The sequence below is a fragment of the Sinohyriopsis cumingii genome, chromosome 19 (assembly GCF_028554795.1).
Source record: "Sinohyriopsis cumingii isolate HCF-2022 chromosome 19, ASM2855479v2, whole genome shotgun sequence".
In the NCBI taxonomy this organism is placed as follows: domain Eukaryota; kingdom Metazoa; phylum Mollusca; class Bivalvia; order Unionida; family Unionidae; genus Sinohyriopsis; species Sinohyriopsis cumingii.
The window spans coordinates 41,534,247-41,558,486 of record NC_142979.1 but is presented as its reverse complement, the minus strand read 5'-3'; the positions used below and the strand labels follow the sequence as shown (position 1 = coordinate 41,558,486).

Sequence of the window (24,240 nt, the reverse complement as noted above, 5' to 3'; positions counted from 1 at the left end):
AACACCAATGGAGAAAATGTACTGTCTGAAGTCTACTCTGGTAAGTTCTTCTTGTAGCTAGCTAACATAGATGGTTTGAAAACACCAATGGAGAAAATGTACTGTCTGAAGTCTACTCTGGTAAGTTCTTCTTGTATGTTTTTCACACTTGGGAATTTTCAGGGGATGACAGGGTTTTCAACTCAGCTTTCTAGTGATCGTATGCATAAACATTTTTCTTGCAAAGGAGAAACTTTCACAGCACAATAAAAGTGTTCCAATCACTTTGGAAAAGGCAACAATCAATTCAAATTATAGTCTGCTTGCTTTCATGAAGGGTACATGTGTTATTGAAGTCACCACTAAAGGCTAGCTTTAGAGTACCAAATAAATGCCCATTTGTTATTTCAGCAGTAACATCAAGTAATTGTAGTGCGTTGATTGAGACCAATTTGTTTTTCATTTGTTTAGTCTATATACAGAACAATCAGTGCTTCAAAGTTCAGTTTTCCTTCAGCAGAACTATAATTTTTGGGTACATTTAAAAAGCAAAACAATAAAAACAAACAAAAATAAAAATGGTCCTTTGGTCGATTGTAGCTGTTCCTGTTCCTGCCTGGTAGCATGACTATCTCTGTCAGTGTATCACAGCATACATTGCCAAGGCCAGGTGTCTGCATAAGCAGATTATGATGTAAAAATGCGCTGTTAGGATGCATTTGTCAATGTGAACAGAAGCTTTGTTTATGTAGCAATAGATTACAGTGCATTTTGTATCAAAGTTTGTTCCTTTCTTTCATAGTGCCATTGAATTTCTCTTCCCCAAACCCATGCTTGTATATACAATTTTAAACAGCCAAAAATATAACAAAGAATCACCAGATGGTGTATTTTATCACCAGTAAGTGAACAAAATCACAATTTTTGACATTGCAAAGCCCAGTGCCATCCCTGCAGTCTCTTGAGATCTGGACTTTGTTATCCCTGCCAAGATCTACTGGACCTTGTTAATCCTGCTGAGATCTACTAGATATTGTTATTCCACTGAGATCTACTAGACATTGTTATTGCTGCCAAGATTTACTGGACCTTGCTACTCTGCTGAGATCTACTGGACCTTGCTATTCTGCTGAAATCAACTAGACTGTGCTCTTCCACTGAGATCAACTGGACTGTGCTATTCTGCTTAGATCAACTAGACCTTGTTATCCCTGCTGAGATCTACTGGACCTTGCTATTCTGCTGAGATCCTCTGGACCTTGTTATTCTACTGAGATCAACTGGACCTTGTTATCCCTATTCTTATGTGAATAGGATGGATATAAATATACTCCATGCATCAATCCGAGCAGCTGTCAGTTTGTCCATTTCTCTGCCCATTCATCTGTCTGTCCATTTATCCAATCACGACAAACCTTGTCCTTACATCTCCCACTCTGCTTGGGGGACTTTATGGAAGCCTTGTGGGCTAGATATGTGGTTGATGAAGACGTACTGAAAGGTTTTACTTTGTCCTCTGGTCTGTTTTGGGGGCAATTTCTTGAAAAATTGTCAGAAATGAAAGTTATTTTGGGGAAGCTAGTTTGTGATACTTTTCACACTCTGGTTGGAAGATTTTAATGAAACTTTAGGCCAGATATGTGGTTGCTCTATAAACAGGTTTTACTTTTTCAACTGGTCAGAACTGGGGAAATGTTTTAAAAAGCTGTCAAGAAAGGGGCAATAGGGGAATTCAAATTGTCATCACTTGTCCTTCACAGCATTCAGAGGATGATGTTGTAGGCAGTAAGATGTTGTCAGGTTTTTTTTCTATGTCCCATCTTTGTAGGCTAGATATTTTGTTTGATTTAGATGTGCAGTAAGATGTCTGTTTTTCTCCTGTGTCACATACCACTCCAGTTGCCAAGTGGTTAGAGTGTCTGCCTCGGATGTGGGAGGTCTTGGGTTCGATCACTGGGTTAGGACTGGTTGGCCTGGTGTCAGGATAATGTGACTGGGTGGGACATCATGCTACAGTGCTAGACATCACTATAAACTGCCACACATGCAGACATTGTATCAATATGACTGAAAAATTGTTAAAGCTATGTTAAAAATCCAAATCACACATGCACACCTATATCCCATCTTGTAGCTTATATATTTTGTTTGATTTAGATGTGCAGTAAGATGTTGTCTGTTTTTTTTCTATGTCCCATCTTTGCAGAAATTTCTTGAAAAACTAAAATATGGGGGTAGTTTGAGAATTCATCTCTTCTGCAACACTAGAGAATTGAACCTTTTCATTCTAAATATTTGTATCTGCTGTTGCACAACAAGGTCTTTCTTTTTAACTTTGTTTTATTTTTGGGGACATTTCTCAAAGATTGAATTTAGAGAAGGTGACTTGTTCTTTAATAGTATTTTTACAAGCCTTTATGATATTCTGTTTGCTCAAGAGGTCTTGAGAATGGTGAGATGTGTTTGCCATTTAAGAAAGATGTTTGCGTACTGTATTTTATGTTCTATAGTGTTTCATAGATTAATTGTTGATTGGATAGCGATATGTAATAAAATAAATTTTCCCTACACAGAGGTGTGATAAATATTACATACACAGAGGTACATTAAAGTACTATACTAAATGTTACCTACACATAGATATGATAAAGTACCATAATCAATATTACCTACACATAAATATGATAAAGTACCATAATCAATATTACCTACACAGAGATATCACCAAGTACTATAATAAATATTACCTACACAGAGATATCATCAAGTACTATAATCAATATTACCTACACAGAGATATCATCAAGTACTATAATCAATATTACCTACACAGAGATATCATTAAGTACTATAATCAATATTACCTACACAGAGATATCATTAAGTACCATAATCAATATTACCTACACAGAGATATCATCAAGTACTATAATCAGTATTACCTACACAGAGATATCATTAAGTACCATAATCAATATTACCTACACAGAGATATCATCAAGTACTATGATCAGTATTACCTACAAAGAGATATCATCAATTAATATAATCAATATTACCTACACAGAGATATCATCAAGTACTATAATCGATATTACCTACACAGACATATCATCAAGTACTATAATCAGTATTACCTACACAGAGATATCATCAAGTACTATAATCAATATTACCTACACAGAGATATCATCAAGTACTATAATCAATATTACCTAATAAATAAATCCATGGCACAACAGGTCACCATTAGAGGTTGTTTGACAGCTTCACAGCTTCAGCTGTATTTGAGGGTGAAGGGTAATTTTCCCCATTTAATGCTTCTGTCTGATAGATTTATCTCCAACCAGCTAGGAGAGTGCATTTGAGTGCAAGTTGGACCTTGTGACACAGGGACATGTTTTTAAAAAAAACGGGGAGAAAATGTAACAGGACTGGACTCAAATGGTAGAGTGCATTTCTAGAGTTGGGAGGTTCCAGCTCTAAGTCCCAGTCTAGCTGTGCAATTTTACATGTTAAACAAGAAAAGCTCAGCTTTCTACTACCTGGCAGACGATAAGTATTCAACTTTCTGCTACATGGCAAATAATAGGTGTTCATATTTCTACTACCTAGCAGATAATAGGTGTTCAGCTTTCTACTACCAGGCAGATACTATGTGTTCAGCTTTCTACTACATGTCAGATAATACGTATTCTGCTTTCTACTACATGGCAGATAATAAGTGTTCATATTTCTACTATCAGGCAGATAATAGGTATTCAGTTTTCTACTACATGGCAGATAATAGGTGTTCTGCTTCCTACTATGAGGCAGAAAAAAAATGTTCAGCTTTCTACTATCAGGCAGATAATAGGTGTTCTGCTTTCTCCTACCACACATATAACAGGTGTTCTGCTGCTGTCTACTGCCATGCAGAGAATAAGTTTTCACCTTTCTACTACATGGCAGATAATAGATGTTCAGCTTTCTACTCCATGGCAGAGAATAGGTGTTCAGCTTTCTACTACCAGGCAGATAATAGGTGTTCAGCTTTCTACTACCAGGCAGGTAATATATGTTCAGCTGTCTGTGACCAGACAGATAATAGGTGTTCTGCTTTCTACTACCTGGCAGATAATAGGTGTTCAGCTTTCTACTACCAGGCAGGTAATAGATGTTCAGCTTTCTGTGACCAGGAAGATAATAGGTGTTCAGCTTTCTACTACCAGGCATATAATAAGTGTTCAGCTTTCTATAAGCAGGCATAACATAAGTGTTCAGCTTTCTACTACCAGGCACATATTAGGTCTTCAGCTTTCTACTACCAGGCACATATTAGGTGTTCTGCTTTCTACTACCTGGCAGATAATAGGTGTTTTGCTTTCTACTACCAGGCAGAAAATAGGTCTTCTGCTTTCTACTACCAGGCAGATAATAGATCTTCATCTTTCTACTACCAGGCAGATAATAGGTGTTCATCTTTCTACTACCATGCAGATATTAGGTATTCTGCTTTCTACTACCAGGCAGATATTAGGTGCCATGCTTTCTACTACCAGGTAGATAACAGGTGTTCTGCTTTCTACTACCTGGCAAATAATAGGTGTTCTGCTTTCTACTACCAGGCAGAAAATAGGTCTTCTGCTTTCTACTACCAGGCAGATAATAGGTGTTCATCTTTCTACTACCAGGCAGATAATAGGTGTTCATCTTTCTACTACCATGCAGATATTAGGTATTCAGCTTTCTACTACCAGGCAGATATTAGGTGCCATGCTTTCTACTACCAGGTAGATAACAGATGTTCAGCTTTTTACTACCAGACAGATAACAGGTGTTCAGCTTTCTACTACCAGGCAGAGAATAAGTGTTCTGCTTTCTACTGCCAAGTAGATAATAGGTGTTCTGCTTTGTTGTTGTTGTTGTTGTTGTTGTGGGGTTTAACGCCATTTTTCAGCACGATAGGCTATACGTGGCAGCCAGTATTAATGGTGGAGGAAGAACCCGGAAAACCCCGGAAAGAACCACTGACCCACGAGAAGCTACTGGCAAGCTTTCTCACATGCCCACATTGGCTGAATCTTAGACTCGAACCGCTGCAGACAGAGGTGAGATGGCAGTGATCCGTAACGAAGAGCGCTTTAGACCACTCGGCCACTCGGGGCCCCTGTTCTGCTTTGTATTAGCAAGACCTCCATATCAAGATATCTCATTTGAGATGCCTCAACTTTGAGGAAATTTAAGATGTAAAATTTCTATTTGCAAATAATCTGCATAGTCCTATATGTAACTGTTTGATTACATAAATATAACTTAGTATTTAAGAATTACACAAATGTAACATTTAATGATGTTTATTTACATAAATATAGCATTTCATTTAAGATTTACATAATTGTAGCATTAATTTAAGATGTATTTTTTCAATGGATGTGTGTATATGTTTATGCCAGTGAAATATTGTTATTTTGGGACATCCACTATCCTATTCGATGAACATACAAATGTAGTGCATTTCCCACTTAGCATAGGCACTTTACTCCTATAAAGCCATCATTTTCACCAATGGCCATTCCATCTTTATAGCCATTATTTTTTTTTTTACAAGTACTGACCAGGTTGTAAGGGAACCACTTTTTGTTCAACTAAATTACTTTGAATTGCCATGTTCAATTTTCAGGACAACATAACAGAAGAAGTCACAAATAATGTACGACACAAGTGGCCTCCAGGAGTTGGCACAGAAGGTAGGCATGTCATTTTTGGCATTTACTTGTATCTTAGTTTCCAAAGTTGGGTATATAATTAATTAATCTATTTTCTGAAATATTTAGTTACGCAGAAATGCTGCCAAGGCATGCAATCACATGAATTGCACAAAATATGTATAAATTTGCACACTTTCAGACCAAAGATGTGCGAGAACTCCCACAGATTAGTTTAAAGTTGCAAATATAAATATACACATTACACAGTATACAATTTTTATTCAGTCATTCACCTTTAAAATGCTTTTTGTGACATAAGTCATGTTGGTAGAGGTATTGTCATGCTTTAGTGCTGATTTATTCAGTCTGAATTCTGATACAGTAAAAATCTGTTAAAAGTGTGCTGAAAAGATCATTCTTGATGGCATTAAGATACAGGGAGATACATGATGTCAGAATATTATCATAGATTTTACTGCCACAAATTTTGATGTTCAACCATTCAGAATGTTTGTTACTTCTATATATCTTAAAATGTATCTGTTTCAGAAATTCCATGTTTTACCTCTGATGATCTCATTCCGCTGTTAGTAAGTAAGCTCCCATTAATTTATTGCTAATGAATAAACATTTTGTTGGCACTAATACAGTATGATTCTTGTAACCTGAATAGCTCAAGAACCAGTCAACATATTCTGATGCAGTTTTGCATGAACATTGTCTCATGGACATCAATGTGTTGTTTATGGGTTTCATTTCATTTACAGGCAATATGGATCTTTTGCTCACCCTCTTGACTTTGTTTCCTGGAGATAAATTCACCAGATCTTTTTCATATCAACCAAATTTGGCATGTGACTTTTAGTTTGTGAGACCTATAATTAATGTGATTTCCAGTGATTGGGATTATCTTATGCATGGGTTATGGTTCCTGATTGCAAGTCATCCCGTCTTTGGTTTTTGCAGCATAACTTTACATATCTTTGTTAGATCTTAACCAATATTCATGAAACCATAAAAGAATTTAATTTTGAAGTGCTCAAAATATTATTTAATGGTACCAGAGTTATGGCTTCTGATTGCCCATAATTTGGTTTACACCGCATAACGTTTTTCTGTGTATTTAGAAATTTAATGTCATTTAATTTTTTATATTATAATGTTCCTTGGATTTAAATTTTGTACTATGAGTCCTTGAATGAGTTTGATTTCCAACATTTCACAACGTCATTTTACAGGAGTTATGACCCCTGATTGCTTGACTTCAGTTTTAGCAACATAACATTACTAAGCATGCCAATATATATTGATGAGACCATAAGAGAACTTATTTGAAGTGTTCCAAATTATGGCTCATTATTGCCTAACTTTACTTCCCATAGCATACTTTTACTTTAAAATATTGAATTTAGGCTAAATTTGTTGTGTATCATGCACCTTGATATTAATGGGACATTGAATTACTTGCATTTCCAGTATTCCACATCATAATTTAGAAGTATTATAGCCACTGATCTCCAAAATTTGGTTTTCCAACAGTTCTTTTGTTTAAGACCCTGTAAATTGTTGTGAGTTGGCCTTATTTCATGTAATTGTTCGTACACAAAAAAAATAAGTATTAATTTCATTGTACAAAAAATTGTATGTAAAATAAATAATTATCATTTTGTGGTACTGACTGTGTACGAAAAATAAAGAGATCGTACCTGAACAAGTTCTATGGAACACATGCTACTCGACATCCTAACAGTACAAGCATACAAAGTAAACTTATCTTTTCTGTCTCATTTCTCCTCTCAACTTAAGAATCGAATTACAATAAAAATAAAAGTACTCTAAAAGATTAATATTTTTTATTAGTGAATGAGAGCGAGAAAGAAAGGATTATGTCTTAGTGTGGAAGCTCATCTGCATTTAGAGCATAAGTAGCTATTATGTTATGTAATGTTGGCAAAATGATTAAGATGGTTTGAACATGTATTAGTTATGGGTATTATATATTGGTAAATTGTACACAACTATACGAATCAACATTGTCAAGAAATTAAGTGCAACTTGTATTTTTACAGCAGCAATAATCTCTTTATCCAATTTCAGTAAAATAATAAAGAACTTGAAATAACATTTTAGTTAATGCGCATAAGCCATTGCGCATGCATGTGTGTGTGTGCATGCGAGAGAGAGAGATGAAACAAAATTTTGTCAGTGTACAAGACTATTTATTCAGGTCAGTTTTTATTTGTAGCTTTTGCAAAGAGAAAAAGACTATTATGAGTTACCTGGCGATTGTGATAATTCTGATGTATTTTGACCCTACTATATTCCATTATCAATAAACACCACTAAATCAACAATTCATTCTTGTTTTAATTATGATGTACATTGTCACAACAACCACATGGCTATGCAGTGCTATTTACACAGTAATTAAACATGCTTAGTGCTTTGGATATTCCAGTTAAAACCAGAATGAGGACAAGGATCAACAGAATAGGTCAAATCAGTGAGGCTGCCTGTAGGGAAATGAGGCTTGTACAACTATTGTATACATTTGTACAACTATCATATACATGTACACATTATTTACAAAGATATATTTTGTATTGATAATTGTATAACTATACTATACTTGTAATCTAGGTGACAGTTATTGTGCAAGCCAAATGCAGTCATATATGTAGTAACATATTCTACATGGAGAATTTTTATTGGGCAGAAGGAACCAAGGACAGAGATAACCTCAGGTACACACATACACATACATGTACACACACATTCACACACACACACACAGAGGAGTGAGGTGGTACTTAGAACACAGTAAAACTGTTTGGATGTTTTAAGCTGGTATTAGTGTGTGAGAGGTCCTGAGTAAAATACTGGTTGGCAGGTATGATTTCCCCATTACCTTTACCTATGCAACCACATACTTAATACAGCATGGAAGTTTTAAGCTGCAAACTATTTAATGGAACTATCTGATACTTAGAGATCTTACTTGGACCAGTTAAGTGTAAGCACATTGGTTGTTCTGGTTGTCACATATGTTGGTAAGGATGCATCTGTAGTATTGTGCTACTATAGTTACACATTTAGTGGTTTTAGTGTTGAGTATTGTGCTTCTATAGATACACATTTAGTGATTTTAGTGTTGAGTATTGTGCTACTATAGTTACAAATTTAGTGGTTTTACTTTTGAGTGTTGTGCTACTTTAGTTACACATTTAGTGGTTTTACTGTTGAGTATTGTGCTACTATAGTTATACATTTAGTGGTTTTACTGTTGAGTATTGTGCTACTATAGTTACACATGTAGTGGTTTTACTTTTGAGTATTGTGCTATTATAGTTACACATGTAGTGGTTTTACTGTTGAGTATTGTGGTGAGACTAAAATATAACTTCTGTTAGCTTAAGACCAAATATTTCACAGTACAAACACTGTAATTTAATTATGTTGTATCAGTCTTTTTCAAATATGAAAAGAATTTAACTAGTCTTTATAAAAAATAGCATTTGAATTAATTTTACACATGTGCCAAAACATGGAGTGTGTATTTTAAAGACATCCATCCATCAATATGCTAATTTTATGTTTCTGTGCAATAATGTTAGATTTATACCACTTTCCTTTACCATACTAAGTGAATAACTTGCACTTGGGTTAAGAAAGAAGTCCTTGATTTTGGGATCAAAAAGTCAAAGGTCATGTTCATTGTGACTGAAAGAAGAAAACCACAGTTGTGAATGTGGTAATATACTGTATTCATGTCTCATGTTTTCAGTTGTGCATAGATACATGATATAATGTGACTTTATGTACTGTTACATTATGAGAAATGGACTGTGATGAAATATACTGTTACATCATGAGAGATGGACTGTCACTGATGAAATGTACTGTTACATTATGAGAGATGGACAGTGATGAAATGTACTGTTACTTCATGAGGGATGGACTGTGATGAAATGTACTGTTACACTATGAGAAATGGACTGCATTGAAATGTACTGTTACGTTATGAGAGATGGACTGTGATGAAATGTACTGTTATATAATGAGAGATGGACTGATGAAATGTACTGTTACTTCATGAGAGATGGACTGTGATGAAATGTACTGTTACACTATGAGAAATGGACTGCATTGAAATGTACTGTTACGTTATGAGAGATGGACTGTGATGAAATGTACTGTTACATAATGAGAGATGGACTGATGAAATGTACTGTTACTTCATGAGAGATGGACTGTGATGAAATGTACTGTTACATTATGAGAAATGGACTGCAATGAAATGTACTGTTACATTATGAGAGATGAACTGTGATGAAATGTACTGTTACATTATGAGAAATGGACTGCAATGAAATGTACTGTTACATTATGAGAAATGGACTGCAATGAAATGTACTGTTACATTATGAGAGATGAACTGTGATGAAATGTACTGTTACATTATGAGAGATGGACTGTGATGAAATGTACTGTTACATTATGAGAGATGGACTGTGATGAAATGTACTGTTACTTCATGAGGGATGGACTGTGATGAAATGTGCTGTTACAGCACAATCATGAAAGATATACTGTCTGATGAAATGTACTTTTTAATCATGAGAGATGGACTCTTATGTTATAATATATGTGCTTTGAGGAAATGTACTGTTACATTATGACATATAATATGGGAAACATGGTATATGCACTTTTGATGAACTGTATTGTTTATTACACCATGACAGATATACTGTGTTATAATCCATAACAATAAACTTTTTGTGTCCTGTCCCCATTAAGTAGACCAAATGTCCAATATGTGGAAATTTCTGGGCTATTTCAAAACAGTGCATTGACAAAGTAAGTCATGATAGAGTATGTAATATGGATATAGATTTGCATAGTAAGTCATGTGATGGGTATAGAATAAGGATATAAATTTGCATAGTAAGTCATGTGATGGGTATAGAATAAGGATATAGATTTGCATAGTAAGTCAAAAGATGGGTATAGAATAAGGATATAGGTTTGCATAGTAAGTCATGTGATGGGTATAGAATAAGGATATAGGTTTGCATAGTAAGTCAAAAGATGGGTATAGAATAAGGATATAGATTTGCTTAGTAAGTCATGAAATGGGTATAGAATAAGGATATAGATTTGCATAGTAAGTCATGAGATGGGTATAGAAATAGAATATAGATTTGTGTAGTAAGTCATGAGATGGGTATAGAATAAGGACAGATTTGTGTAGCAAGTCATGAGATGGGTATAGAATAAGGACAGATTTGTGTAGTAAGTCATGAGATGGGTATAGAATAAGGACAGATTTGTGTAGTAAGTCATGAGATGGGTATAGAATAAGGACATAAATTTGTGTAGTAAGTCATGAGATGGGTATAGAATAAGGACAGATTTGTGTAGTAAGTCATGAGATGGGTATAGAATAAGGACAGATTTGTGTAGTAAGTCATGAGATGGGTATAGAATAAGGACATAGATTTGTGTAGTAAGTCATGAGATGGGTATAGAATAAGGACATAGATTTGTGTAGTAAGTCATGAGATGGGTATAGAATAAGGACATAGATTTGTGTAGTAAGTCATGAGATGGGTATAGAATAAGGACATAGATTTGTGTAGTAAGTCATGAGATGGGTATAGAATAAGGACAGATTTGTGTAGTAAGTCATGAGATGGGTATAGAATAAGGACATAGATTTGTGTAGTAAGTCATGAGATGGGTATAGAATAAGGATATAGATTTGCATAGTAAGTCATGAGATGGGTATGGACATAGAGTTATGTAGTACATCATTAGATGGGTATAGAATAAGGACATAGATCTGTGTAGCACGTCATTAGATGGATATAGAATAAGGCTTTGGATTTGCATAGTAAGTCATGAGATGGGTATAGAATAAGGACATAGATTTGCATAGTAAGTCATGAGATGGGTATAGAATAAGGATATAGATTTGCATAGTAAGTCATGAGATGGGTATAGAAATAGAATATAGATTTGTGTAGTAAGTCATGAGATGGGTATAGAATAAGGACAGATTTGTGTAGCAAGTCATGAGATGGGTATAGAATAAGGACAGATTTGTGTAGTAAGTCATGAGATGGGTATAGAATAAGGATATAGATTTGCATAGTAAGTCATGAGATGGGTATGGACATAGAGTTATGTAGTACACCATTAGATGGGTATAGAATAAGGACATAGATCTGTGTAGCACGTCATTAGATGGATATAGAATAAGGCTTTGGATTTGCATAGTAAGTCATGAGATGGGTATAGAATAAGGACATAGATTTGCATAGTAAGTCATGAGATGGGTATAGAATAAGGATATAGATTTGCATAGTAAGTCATGAGATGGGTATAGAATAAGGACATAGATTTGCATAGTAAGTCATGAGATGGGTATAGAATAAGGACATAGATTTGCATAGTAAGTCATTAGATGGATATAGAATAAGGCTTTGGATTTGCATAGTAAGTCATGAGATGGGTATAGAATAAGGACATAGATTTGCATAGTAAGTCATGAGATGGGTATAAAATAAGGACATATAGTAAGTCATGAGATGGGTATAGAAATAGGATATAGATTTGTGTAGTAAGTCATGAGATGGGTATAGAATAAGGACATATAGTAAGTCATGAGATGGGTATAGAATAAGGACATATAGTAAGTCATGAGATGGGTATAGAAATAGGATATAGATTTGTGTAGTAAGTCATGAGATGGGTGTAGAACAAGGATATATGTAATGCTTAGAAGTAATTATTTATATATCCTATAATAATCACATACATGTCAATAAACCCAGCCATGCATCTGTATGGTAAGGTTCTTTCACATCTTAAACAATTTTACATACAACATACTTATATTTATTATTTTATTCAATGATTTCATTTTAAATGATATTTTAGAAAATAAAGCTTTCTTGCTAAATTTTACTAAATTTTTGGTCCATGTTTACATTTTATAATGTATAATTTTTACTGTTTCTTTTCAATTACAGCTATTGTTTAGTAACTTTAAAAGCAGCAGTAGAATACTTGAAGACTACTAATTTTGACGACCTGAAACTGAGAAAGAATCGGAACAAAGATGAAACCAGCATTGCTGAAATTATTGAAGCCACAAGAGATGTCAGTCTAACATCTTCGTCTGATTCAGGATCAGCAGACTCAAAAAGAGTCCGACCCCAAAAATCCTCCCAGTCCAGATATGATCAGCAGTTCAAAAGTGTATCAAAGATGTTGGAAGAAACTTCAAAGGAACTTGCTAAAAGTCAGAAGCAAAAGAAGGAAGTGAAAAGTATTTTTGGAGGTATATTTCACAGTTTTTTAATGCTGTCTCATACTTAAGAAGTATAGTCAATTGTTGAACATCAGAATTGATGTTTTCTCTCATTCCGGGGCCCCGAGTGGCCGAGTGGTCTAAAGCGCTCTCCGTTACAGATCACTGCCATCTCACCTCTGTCTGCGTGGGTTCGAGTCTCGGATTCAGCCTATGTGGGTATGTGAGAAAGCTTGCCAGTAGCTTCTCGTGGGTCAGTGGTTCTTTCCGGGGTTTTCCCGGGTTCTTCCTCCACCATTAATACTGGCCGCCATGTATAGCCTATCATGTGCTGAAAAATGGCGTTAAACCCTAAAACAACAACATTCTCTCATTCCTATGTGTGTATGTGTGTGTATATATATATATATATATATATATATATATATATATATATATATATATATATATATATGGCATTGAACTGACTAAAAGTGTGTCCAGTCCATTTAAGTTGTCAGCATATTGCGGTTTACCAACCATTATGATTGTAGACATATTCAATCATAGAAATGAAAGAAAATTGATCATGTCTGTTGGTATGTGTCCAGGACATGCAGGTCACAATCTGAGGGCTGGAGCTCAGCATATCGCTGTTCCTGCTGGCTCAGCAAATCACTATTTCTGCTAGCTCAGCAAATCACTGTTCCTGACAGTTCAACAAATCACTTGTCCTGCTAACAAATTATGACTCTCAGCTGACAATTCACTAACTGTCACCACTTTTTATATTTGATTCTGTTCAAGTTCTGTCTGAAAATATATGGGATAAAATAATTCTTCATGATAAAGAGATAACAAAAATAGCATCATCTGGGGACACTTATGTGGCCTATAGTCTTTACTAATTTCTCTATTGTCATCTATTGCTTTTTCTCCTTCTCCATATTCTTCTTCTTCAAATCATCGCCTTCATCGATTTCCTTCTACTGGCATCTCATACTTCATCAACATTTACAGCCATATATTAATTCATCCTTGTCATGCTTCTTTATCTTCTTCTGCTGCCATCTCAACCTCCCTCTCCTTCATCTTATTTTGCTGCTTTTTCTTCTTCTTTCATTATCTTCATTCTCTTATTCTCCTGCAATCTCTTCCGCTTCACCCTTCATATTTTGCTGCCATCTCTTCCGCTTCCCCCTTCATATTTTGCTGCCATCTCTTCCACTTCCCCCCTTCTTATTCTGCTGCCATTTCTTCCACCTCCCCTGTCATATTTGGCTGCCATTTTTTCCACCTCGCCCTGTCATATTTGGCTTCCATTTCTTCCTATTCACTCTTTGTATTCTGCTGATTTCACTTCCTCATCCTCCTCCATCATATTTATCTGTTTCTACTGCCATATTATCCACTTCATTCACTTCTTTTTCTGTTATCTCATCCTCCTTTTCCATCTCCTCACCAAGATAGCATGGTTCATTGTTGGAATGTATGAGACATCATCATCTTCACAAAGTATTTTTATTCTAGCTTAAAATATGGACAGTAGTCACATACTAAATGCAAGTTAAAACTATGGTGCTGTACTTTCATTCACCTAGTTATGATTGACTCAAACTAAATTTGTCTGTGAGGGTTTCATTATTCTTTAACTTATTTCTCAATTGAATACTTTCCCAAATGACATTAAGGTTAATAAATAAACTCCACCACTTCTCAAACGTGTTCTGTCCCATCCATAGAAAGGGAAGGAATTCTTCCAAAATTACCTCCCCTTGCCACAGCAAGGTGGCTAACTGTATATCCAGTGTTTACCACTTAAAGCTTACAGTTCAGTATCAATAAGATTGCACTGCATCACTAATTGGTATCCATCAGGATTACTTGAACTACTCATCAATCAAATAGTATATTGTACAGTATTATTAATTAAGGTTTGTGAAATTTCATTAATATCTATACATATTTTTCGCAGTTTGTCAACTTAGTTTTCTGTCCTAGTAAGTTGAACACAGCAATAGAAGTTTTCTTTCAGTTTTTGGCAGACAGGTGGGTGTAAGCCACTGTGTATGCCAAAGTATGATCTTAGTAAGTCCAGGCACCTTGAGTATAGTACTAACTTTACTAATATTTTTTCATCAGATATGATTGCTGTCATTCCTGTTGCCAACCGGTCAGTCCAGCCTTCAGCTGGCCATACATACCAAACAGTGACCAGAGGTCATTTGCATTGACTGCCATGCCATATACCTGCCACCTCCCCCATTTTATAATAGGCATACCTTGTGACATCGCTGCTGAGCATGTTACACAAGCACAAAAGTGATATCAGGTGACGAATATTCCAACAATTAGTGTTGAAAAACCCATCTTAGCTTTCAAGCTGTGACTGAGGAAATTCACCAGATCTTGTCACTGCCCGCCAGGCCAATAAAATCAAGGCCTATGTAGACATTCAGAATGAGGATGAACACCCATCCTATTGTCTTCTCCAACCGTCAGTGAAAATAAATGAAATCTTCAGTCATATTTTCCAGATAAAATCTGAAACCTGAGAAATTTTAAGGCTTTCTTCTCATAAAGCTGATTACTAGCATCTTTCTCATCTCTCATACTTCACATACCTGGACACATACAATGTGATAAGAATTTTGCAGCAGTAAACATGTCAACCCAAAGTGATGAACCATGTCCATTTTCCTCCCAAATGCATAGACTGTATTCTAGTGTCATAGTTTCTTCTAGGAATTATCAAGGCAAGGAAGTTCTTTAGGTCCTCGGCTTTTTCAGTATGGCAGTGGATGTCATGAATTTTGGCTGCCTCTACATATGCCGATTGGCAATCCTTTCTCAATGGCAACAAATTTATTGCCTGTTCGGCCAGCAGATAAAGATTTCAACAGAAATCAGACACTTCCTTATTCAATGGCTTAACAGAGAATGGCTAATGTAGAAAATTTCATTGGAAGCCCCATGACCACAGGTCACATTCTGCTCAGATATAAGTTTGTCAAGCATGGGGCCCATTTGTTACTGGACTTTGAGTTGGTCATTGGCAAAGAGGACACTGCAAGAGAGAACCCTTTATATCTATCTCATGGAAATGATGGCAATCCTGAAGGCCTCACACACCTGGTAGGACTGTCTTCATTCAAAAACAGTTCTAATAATGTCAGACAATTTAATATTGGTCATTTACTTTTGGAAATGAGGTAGAACATATTTGCCACAACTAGACCTGTTGATATGGGACTACTTTTGTGTTCCTAACATCAAAATAGGTATTCTTATATGACAATTTCTGAGTAGGCTCAATGTCCTGGCCAATTCTCTATCAAGTAGGGGACAAATACTGCACACCCAATTTGTCTGTCACTCCATCAGTATTCCATCAAACTTGTACAGCCTTTGGGGTCAACTGATGATAGACCTGTTTGTGACAAGGTGGTACAACAAGATGCCACCTTCATCTCTCCATTCATGGATCCAAACGCATGTGCCATCAATGTCCTTTTCAGTTGACATGGAATGGAATATGGACCTATGCCTCACAGTTCTGATCCCAAAGTTAATCCAGAAAATGAACAGCTTAGATTGCAGGATAATCCCGCTTTCCCCTCTCTGATGGGACAAGTCATAGTTCACCAATCTGCTTGACTTGGTGACAGACATGCCTGGAAAAATACTAGCTACCCCAAAGCTTCCTAAACAGCACTGTTGTTAATCTTTCATCCATGTTTTGAGAAACTTCTAATTCATTAGTGGTTCTTGCCTTGCATTCTTTGCACAGAAAAAAATTCCCATTATAAGTTGATGAGAGGATTTTATCAGCTAGTTTCTAAAAGTATATGAGGGGAAAAGGCACATTTTTTTGTGACTGGCTGATTTCTTTCTTTTCTCTTCAAAGTTAGAAGTTAGCACTGTAAACAATATATGGATAGTGTTCCTTGATTTATGACACATTCAGACATGATGGTTGGCATGACATTGGTCATGACAAAGAGCTCCAAAGATTTGGTAATTGACTTTGATCTATCCCGACATTGCTTGCTAACCCTGTTTCCAGAGAGAAATCTGTTGCGGGCTTTGACATGACTCAAGTCTAAAATTTTAACCTTTGTCCACTGTCCCACTGTTCCACTGTCCCACAGAAGCAACTATTATACAAGAAAGACATGCTTCCTTATTGTCTTGGATTTGGCATTGAGTCTGCGGATCTAAACCATCTTCAGTTTCATTCCAATGATTTAGTTGTTTTAATGACTTGAACAAGTTTCATTTCTAAGAACAGGCTTCCGTGGCAACAAAAGACTTATTTCATGTCCCCTCCCATTAATCAATCCTTCGAGAGAGGCAAGGCTACCAGACCCGATACATACTCTCTGAATCTCACTGTTTCCATGACATGGCCTCACAAAATACACCATTGAAACTTGTTGGTCCCATGGTTGATGTCCACACAGTCACTAGACCACACCACTCCTGACACAACTGCATCTTCGGGTAGGATCTGTCACTAGATTCACTCAAGAAGAATCTTTCTTTATAATTATTTATCAGGTGCAGAAGCCACAGGGTTGCCATTGTATATACACTTATATTCATTTATCTCAACTATCATGAGGAGAATCTTACCTTTAGCAGGAAAGAGTTCTTTTGATCCAAAAGGGTACTTTTGATCCTAAAGGGTCTTCTTAGGTAAAGGTTGGATGCATTTCTACCAGCTCTTTCCTATTCTCCTAACATCAGTGTGTTTGGGTAATGTATTTTATAGAGAAGGGCAATTTTATTGTAAAAAAAATTTCTCCAGATCATAACCGTCATACCATTAAAGGTAGTTTAATCAAACTTGGTACACGTGTCAGGCAGTTGCATATGGGTGCCTTTTGAAACTTATAATTTTCCCTATTCTGTATTTGAGGGATGGGAATTAGGCTTTGTAAATAGCTTGCACATGGGGCAAGAAAGAACCTTTGCACTTAGGAAAAAGCTTATTTATTTAAGATCACTCTTACTAAAGCACTATTAAATGTGGAGTAGACGTCAGGTTCTTTTGTTTCTGGAGCGTACTTCTCAAACCATTCAAAGTAACCAAACTTGGTACACATGTCAGGAAAGTTGTGAAGGTACCTTTTGATATTAGAATTTTCTGCATTCATTATTTTGTATGTTACCCTGGAAACAAAATGCCACATAGGCAGTATTTAAATTATGACTACTTGGACATAGGTCTAGCAGCAGTAGTAAAGATAGCTGATCAGTTGGGGTTAGTTTACATAAGCAAGTGATCAGGGCAATATGCACAGCATGGTTTACATAAACAAGTGACCAGGGCAATTTGCACAGCATGGTTTACTTAAATAAGTGACCAGGGCAATATGCACAGCATGGTTTACTTAAACAAGTGACCAGGGTGACCAGGGCAATATGCACAGCATGGTTTACTTAAACAAGTGACCATGGCAATATGCACAGCATGGTTTACATAAACAAGTGACCATTGCAATATGCACACCATGGTTTACATAAACAAGTGACCAGGGCAATATGCACAGCATAGTTTACATAAACAAGTGACATGGGCAACGTGACATCTCAAGATGACTCCTGTTTCCTTTCCAGATCAATTTACAGTGCATCAAAACATACCAGATGTGGTACCCAGAGAAGTTTCCCCACACCAGAAACAACAGCGAAAAGAAAAAATGGGGTATGTTTGCTCAAGCAATTTGTAATTGCATTATTGATTCTAGGGTTTGAAATTTTATTTTCAGTGTGTTTAATATTTACCAGTTGATGCTTGATAATCGGAAGGATTGTACTTTGCAGTCCATTTGGATACTTCTGTTCTGTTTAACACTGTGGACATCAGTTCTGAATTCTTTAAACCAGCAGATTACATAAGGAAAAGAAGTAATTATTGTTTTAAAATATTAAAAAAAATAATTGGATATCTTGCTCATCAGATATTCATTTGGTTATTTGAATGAGTTGTGTCCCCTGATTACCTGTCCTTCTGCATTTGGTTTCCAGGGTGTTATTTTACCAAAAATATGTTGGATTTTAAAAAATGTGTTTGATTTCAACCCAAAATGGCATGCAGTTTCATGTTCATTAGAACTAGAATGTGTTTGAATTCTAACATTTCAGAACTCATTTAAAATTGTTATGCCCCTTGATTTTCTTTCCTCCTTTCTCCTGGTGTTTTGTAGCCTTATTTTACCATAAACTGTTACATTTCAATCAAATTAGGAATGCAGCTTTAAACAGCTTACCCTCATTATAAAGTTGTCCATGGGAGTCATAGAGTATACAGACTTATGGACATGATTGCCTTGCAATGCATCTGTCCTTGGGAGTCATAGAGTATATGGAATTATGAATGTTGTCTTATAATGAAGAGGATTATACATATAATTTTAGTAATTCATGATAAAATGGGATCGATGACTATATTCACAATATAAAATGAACTGTGTTATGATAAAGTGCTTAGTAGTGTGGGAATGCAGATCGAAGAGAAACTTCACTAGTTCCATTTCCAACAGTCTGCATCATCATTTATCGGAATTTGTATGCACCCTAATTGACTTTGCTCTCTGCTGATTAACTTTGTCAATATTTGTTGGATTTCCACCAAACATTTGCATGAAGCTTATATGAGTTTGATCATCTCTCTTTCATGGTCTCATTTACAGGAGTTATGCCCCCTGGTTATGTTTTCTTGACTATGGTATCTACAGCTTTGCTTTACCAAGAATTTTTGGACATTAACAAAATTTGACAACTCCCTGTTTGCATATAATTTACAGAATTCCCTATTTACATATCATTAACATGAGTTATGCTTCATGTCTGCAGTTTTGTATAGACTTACACTCCTATTTGCATATCATTTACAGGAGTTATGCTTCCTGTTTACAGTTCTTTATAGAGTTGCACTCCTATTTGCATATCATTAACATGAGTTATGCTTCCTGATTACAGTTCTTTATAGACTTACACTCCTATTTGCATATCATTTACAGGAGTTATGCTTCCTGTTTACAGTTCTTTATTGAGTTGCACTCCTATTTGCATATCATTTACAGGAGTTATGCTTCCTTTTGCACATCTTGCATATGTTACCCGAGTTCCTGTAGCATAGCTTTACGTAGGAATATTGGATTTCTACAAAATTTGTCATCAGTCTTTATATTGATGAGTCCTTGAGTGAATTGGGCTTCCAGTATATATTCTTTGCCATCATTTTGAGGAGTTATTACCATTGAATATCCATTCTCACAGCTTCCCAACTCAAGTTTCTGTTTAAAGCCCTGCCAAACAAATTGTAGAAACCTGAAACCTGTAATATAGCCATCACCAACAACTTAATTTTTATTTTAACATAAAAATTAATGAAATTAACCTTGTGCACACTAGTTCTCTGTTGACCTTGTAATATGATACTCAAGCGTATCAAGCTGAACAATTTGCTGTTAACTTCTGTGATGACATGACATTGTTTACATCACACTTACTATTACTGTCATCGATACACACCTACAAAAGATGTTTATGGTACCCAGTAAGGATCTGAAGTAAGTAATGTTTTAGTGTTGGCAGGGGAAAATTTCTGTAGTGAAGGTGAAAACTCTAGTTTTCTCATAGAGGTGGATTACAATCTATTTAGTTGGGTTTTTTTTCCTTTTCAGAGATTTCCTGTCCAGTCTCCAAGACAACATTTTTCAGTCATATGGAAAACAGAACTAAAGTCTTTGCATTGTTATATGAAAAATATTATAAAAGTATTGATTCTTTGGCAGGATCTTTTGCAGCTACCTCTTGTGTCGATACTGGCAGGATAAATAATGCCATGATGGCATTACTTCAGGTTAAATACTGCCATAATGACATTACTACAGGATAAATACTGCCATGATGGCATTACTACAGGATAAATACAGTGCAGCCCTACTATAACGCAAATTCGGATATAATGCAGTCGTAGCATGGCTTCCAAAATTGCGTATATTCATTCGCACATGAAAAAATATTTTTTGTTCAAAGTACATGAAATAGTGTATAAAAAATGTATTATTATTATGGGGAATAGATCGCGTATGAATTTGAATTTAATATGATTGTGGCATGGTTCCTGAAATTTTAAATACGTGTATTTTTCTCGTACATATCATGTCAAAATATCAGTTACAGGATAAACAAATATATAGAAACAGTACTGCATCACATTGTAAACCTTTTAGTTAAATTATAATTGGTTAAAAATTAACTCGGACTTTCAGTGTTTGCAATAGTTCAATTTTTGTTCAAAAGAATTTGTTGAATTACCTTTAAATTATTATTATTTGAATAAACATTTGTTATTAAGCTGAATGATTTTTTGTGCATAAAACCTCCCTAAATCAGAAATAGCCTTCAGGTCCAAATGCTTTGGCTGTTTTGTAGAGGAGGCTGTTTTGTAGAGGAGGCTAAGAAAAAAGTTTGATTAGTATTACAGTACAGACTGGCTTGTTTAGAGAAATTGTACATACATGCACACATACATACATGCATGCATGCATACATACATACATACATACATACATACATACATACATACATACAAGCAATCTGCATTGCACTTTCACTCCATCTGACTTCAAACAGTTGCTTGCAGCATTTATATTTATTTGTGTAAAACAAATATGTACTTGGAAATGATTAGGCATTGACATGAAGCATCTTTATCCAATGATACCAGTCTGTCATCAAATATGGACACTGTTGCTAACGATACAAAATAAATGATAGCAGTCTACCATCAAATATGGCCACTTTTGCTAACTATGAATAAAAACACTTTACGTTGGTGCTCGACAGTCTCATATTTTGCTGAGGTTAGATTTTTTAAAGAAATATAATTTCCCAGGTTTCTGTCACTAGTTATACTGGCTATTTAAAATAGACATCTCTTGTACACAATGAAAGGAAATTGGTGTGATTGCATGCATATATACATCACCAATTTTGATTTTCATGCCACTCTAGTTCGTTTTCAAACTTTTTTGACAGCACTGTTGTCTGTTAGATCTAGATGATGAAAAGCCTATTTCTGTCAGTTTAACTCTTCTAAAAATATTCCAAGTTGTCTGTAAGCAAGAATTGTCTTGCTTTTGTAAGTAATTGTACACAGTTTTGATTTCATTAGTTGAGCAGACTCTGAATTTATTTTTTGTAAGGTGCATATCAGGATTATTTGTATTATGAACAAAAAATATTTTTTTTGTTTTGATGATTTAACTGTGTTTAAAGTATCATTTTGAGGAAGAATTAGGGCTTTATTAAAAGCAGAATCAATTCTACCATAATTATACATATATTGTCAAAAATGTAGGCATATAAAGTTAGGCTAGGTCCTTTTCATGTTTACAAGTTTTATTAAAATGAAGTGATTGTATCACATTCTGTAAAATATGAAACATCTTTCCACAATATATGGTTGAGGTAATTGATTGTTCAAAATGCATAGTTATTTATGACTTAATTAGTTATAAGTCGTTACTCAGTGACTTTGTTGTAATGCATTTACTGTTGTCCTCTTATGTGTATCTTGTGTTTCTACTCTTATGTGTATCTTGTGTTTTCACTTGCCATAATGTGGATCATATTATGTGACGATGTACGTCTAGCCACCTGTTCCCAATTTATTTCCACACCATTACTAGAGCTATCCATATCTACCATTACCATTACGAAACCTTTGGGATGGCTTGCATTGGGTAAGAAAAAGTGTACTGATTTCAGGGTCAAAAGGTTAAAGGTCATGGTCACTGTAATTGAAAGAAGAAAGGAAGAAGCCTATCAGTTTGGGGATCAGTACCCAAGGTTACTGTGACTGAAGAAGAAAAATGGTTTCCTCATGGTAATATTACTTCAGAAATCACAAACATAGACCAGACTCTGGGGATGGCACTTGGGGTAAGGAAGAAGCCTGTTGATTTCAAGGTCAAATGGTGTAAAGTCAAGGTTACTGTAAATGAAAGACGAAAAATGGTTTCTGTGCAATAACATATCTCTATATTATAGACATAGACCAAATTTTGTGGTTGGCTTGTACATGGAGTAAGGAAGAAGCCAAAAGATTTTGGGGTCTAAAGGTCAAATGTTAAGTTATGAATGAAAGACAAAATTATTTGTACACAGTAACTTTAGTTCTGACTCAAAGACCTGATTGCAGTTGATGTTAGTGATGCCTTTTTACATTTACTTATTAATCTGTGATAGTCCATTTATGTGTTTAATCATTTATTGTGATTATCCTTGTTTTATGAATAAAATCAGATGTTGTCTCAAATTCATGCATCTCTTCACTTTTTAATGAAAGATGGACTCTTGTAATGTGAGTAGAATTAGATATAATAATTGCAATAAATGTTTTACTTAAAAGCTAGAAATGTAAAGTACAGATGGTTGACCTGTGAATACACACACACATGAATGCAGCTGCCCATTATGTAATGAAAATATAATCTCATTAGTTAATAGGTCTTTGGATTATGGGAACAAAATTTTAAGATGGTTGTTGCTGTTGTTGTTGTGGGGTTTAATGCCATTTTTCAGCACATGATAGGCTATACATGGTGGCCAGTATTAATGGTGGGGAAAGAACCCGGAAAGAACCACCAACCCACAAGACACTACTGGCAAGCTTTCTCACATACCCACATTGGCTGAATCCGAGACTCGAACCGGTGCAGACAGAGGTGAGATGGCAGTGATTCGTAACAGAGAGCACTTTAGACCACTCGTCCACTCAGGGCCCCTTTTAAAATGGTACTCTGGTGCAAGGTGAGCTCCTATCCTGTCGGGAGGTGTCTGCTGTTATTAATTATTTCCCTCCTGGTGAGTGAAATTATGATCAGTTTATATGCTTGTGAATTCATTATTAGGATGTACATAAGTATGTGTGTGTGTTGTTGTAGCTCTAGATCTCAAACTAAATTACAGAAAGAAGCAAAACCAACAAGGTCATTAAAATCAACAGATACATTTATTTCTCTAAGTTATAAAGCGAGAGAAACTTACAGTAATTAAATCCCAAATAATCCTAAGAGTTCTGTCACAGGTCCAGCAGTATCTAGTGTTCCAAATGAATTCCAGTATTGAATGTGTTCATGTACGAAGTCTTGAATATGTTAAGACATACAGTCTTGATGTATCACATGACATAATCCAGAATGTCTTTGAATGAATTCTCACTAATTCCAAAATAATCTTTTAGTCCAAAAATTC

At 35.4% G+C, this 24,240-nt stretch overlaps 1 protein-coding gene across 1 annotated transcript in view; it reads left to right on the top strand.

Annotated features, from left to right (window-relative positions):
- LOC149775562 (ankyrin repeat domain-containing protein 27-like) overlaps positions 1 to 23,302 on the top strand; it is a 68,615-nt gene extending 45,313 nt beyond the window's left edge. The window contains exons 13-18 of the mRNA XM_089943290.1: positions 5,642 to 5,708; positions 6,219 to 6,259; positions 8,310 to 8,413; positions 12,707 to 13,017; positions 18,589 to 18,676; positions 20,661 to 23,302. Of these exons, the coding sequence (XP_089799416.1) occupies positions 5,642 to 5,708; positions 6,219 to 6,259; positions 8,310 to 8,413; positions 12,707 to 13,017; positions 18,589 to 18,676; positions 20,661 to 20,718 (669 nt within the window). The 3' untranslated portion in view covers positions 20,719 to 23,302. The remainder of the gene's footprint in view (positions 1 to 5,641; positions 5,709 to 6,218; positions 6,260 to 8,309; positions 8,414 to 12,706; positions 13,018 to 18,588; positions 18,677 to 20,660) is intronic.
- The last annotated feature ends 938 nt before the right edge of the window (positions 23,303 to 24,240 follow it).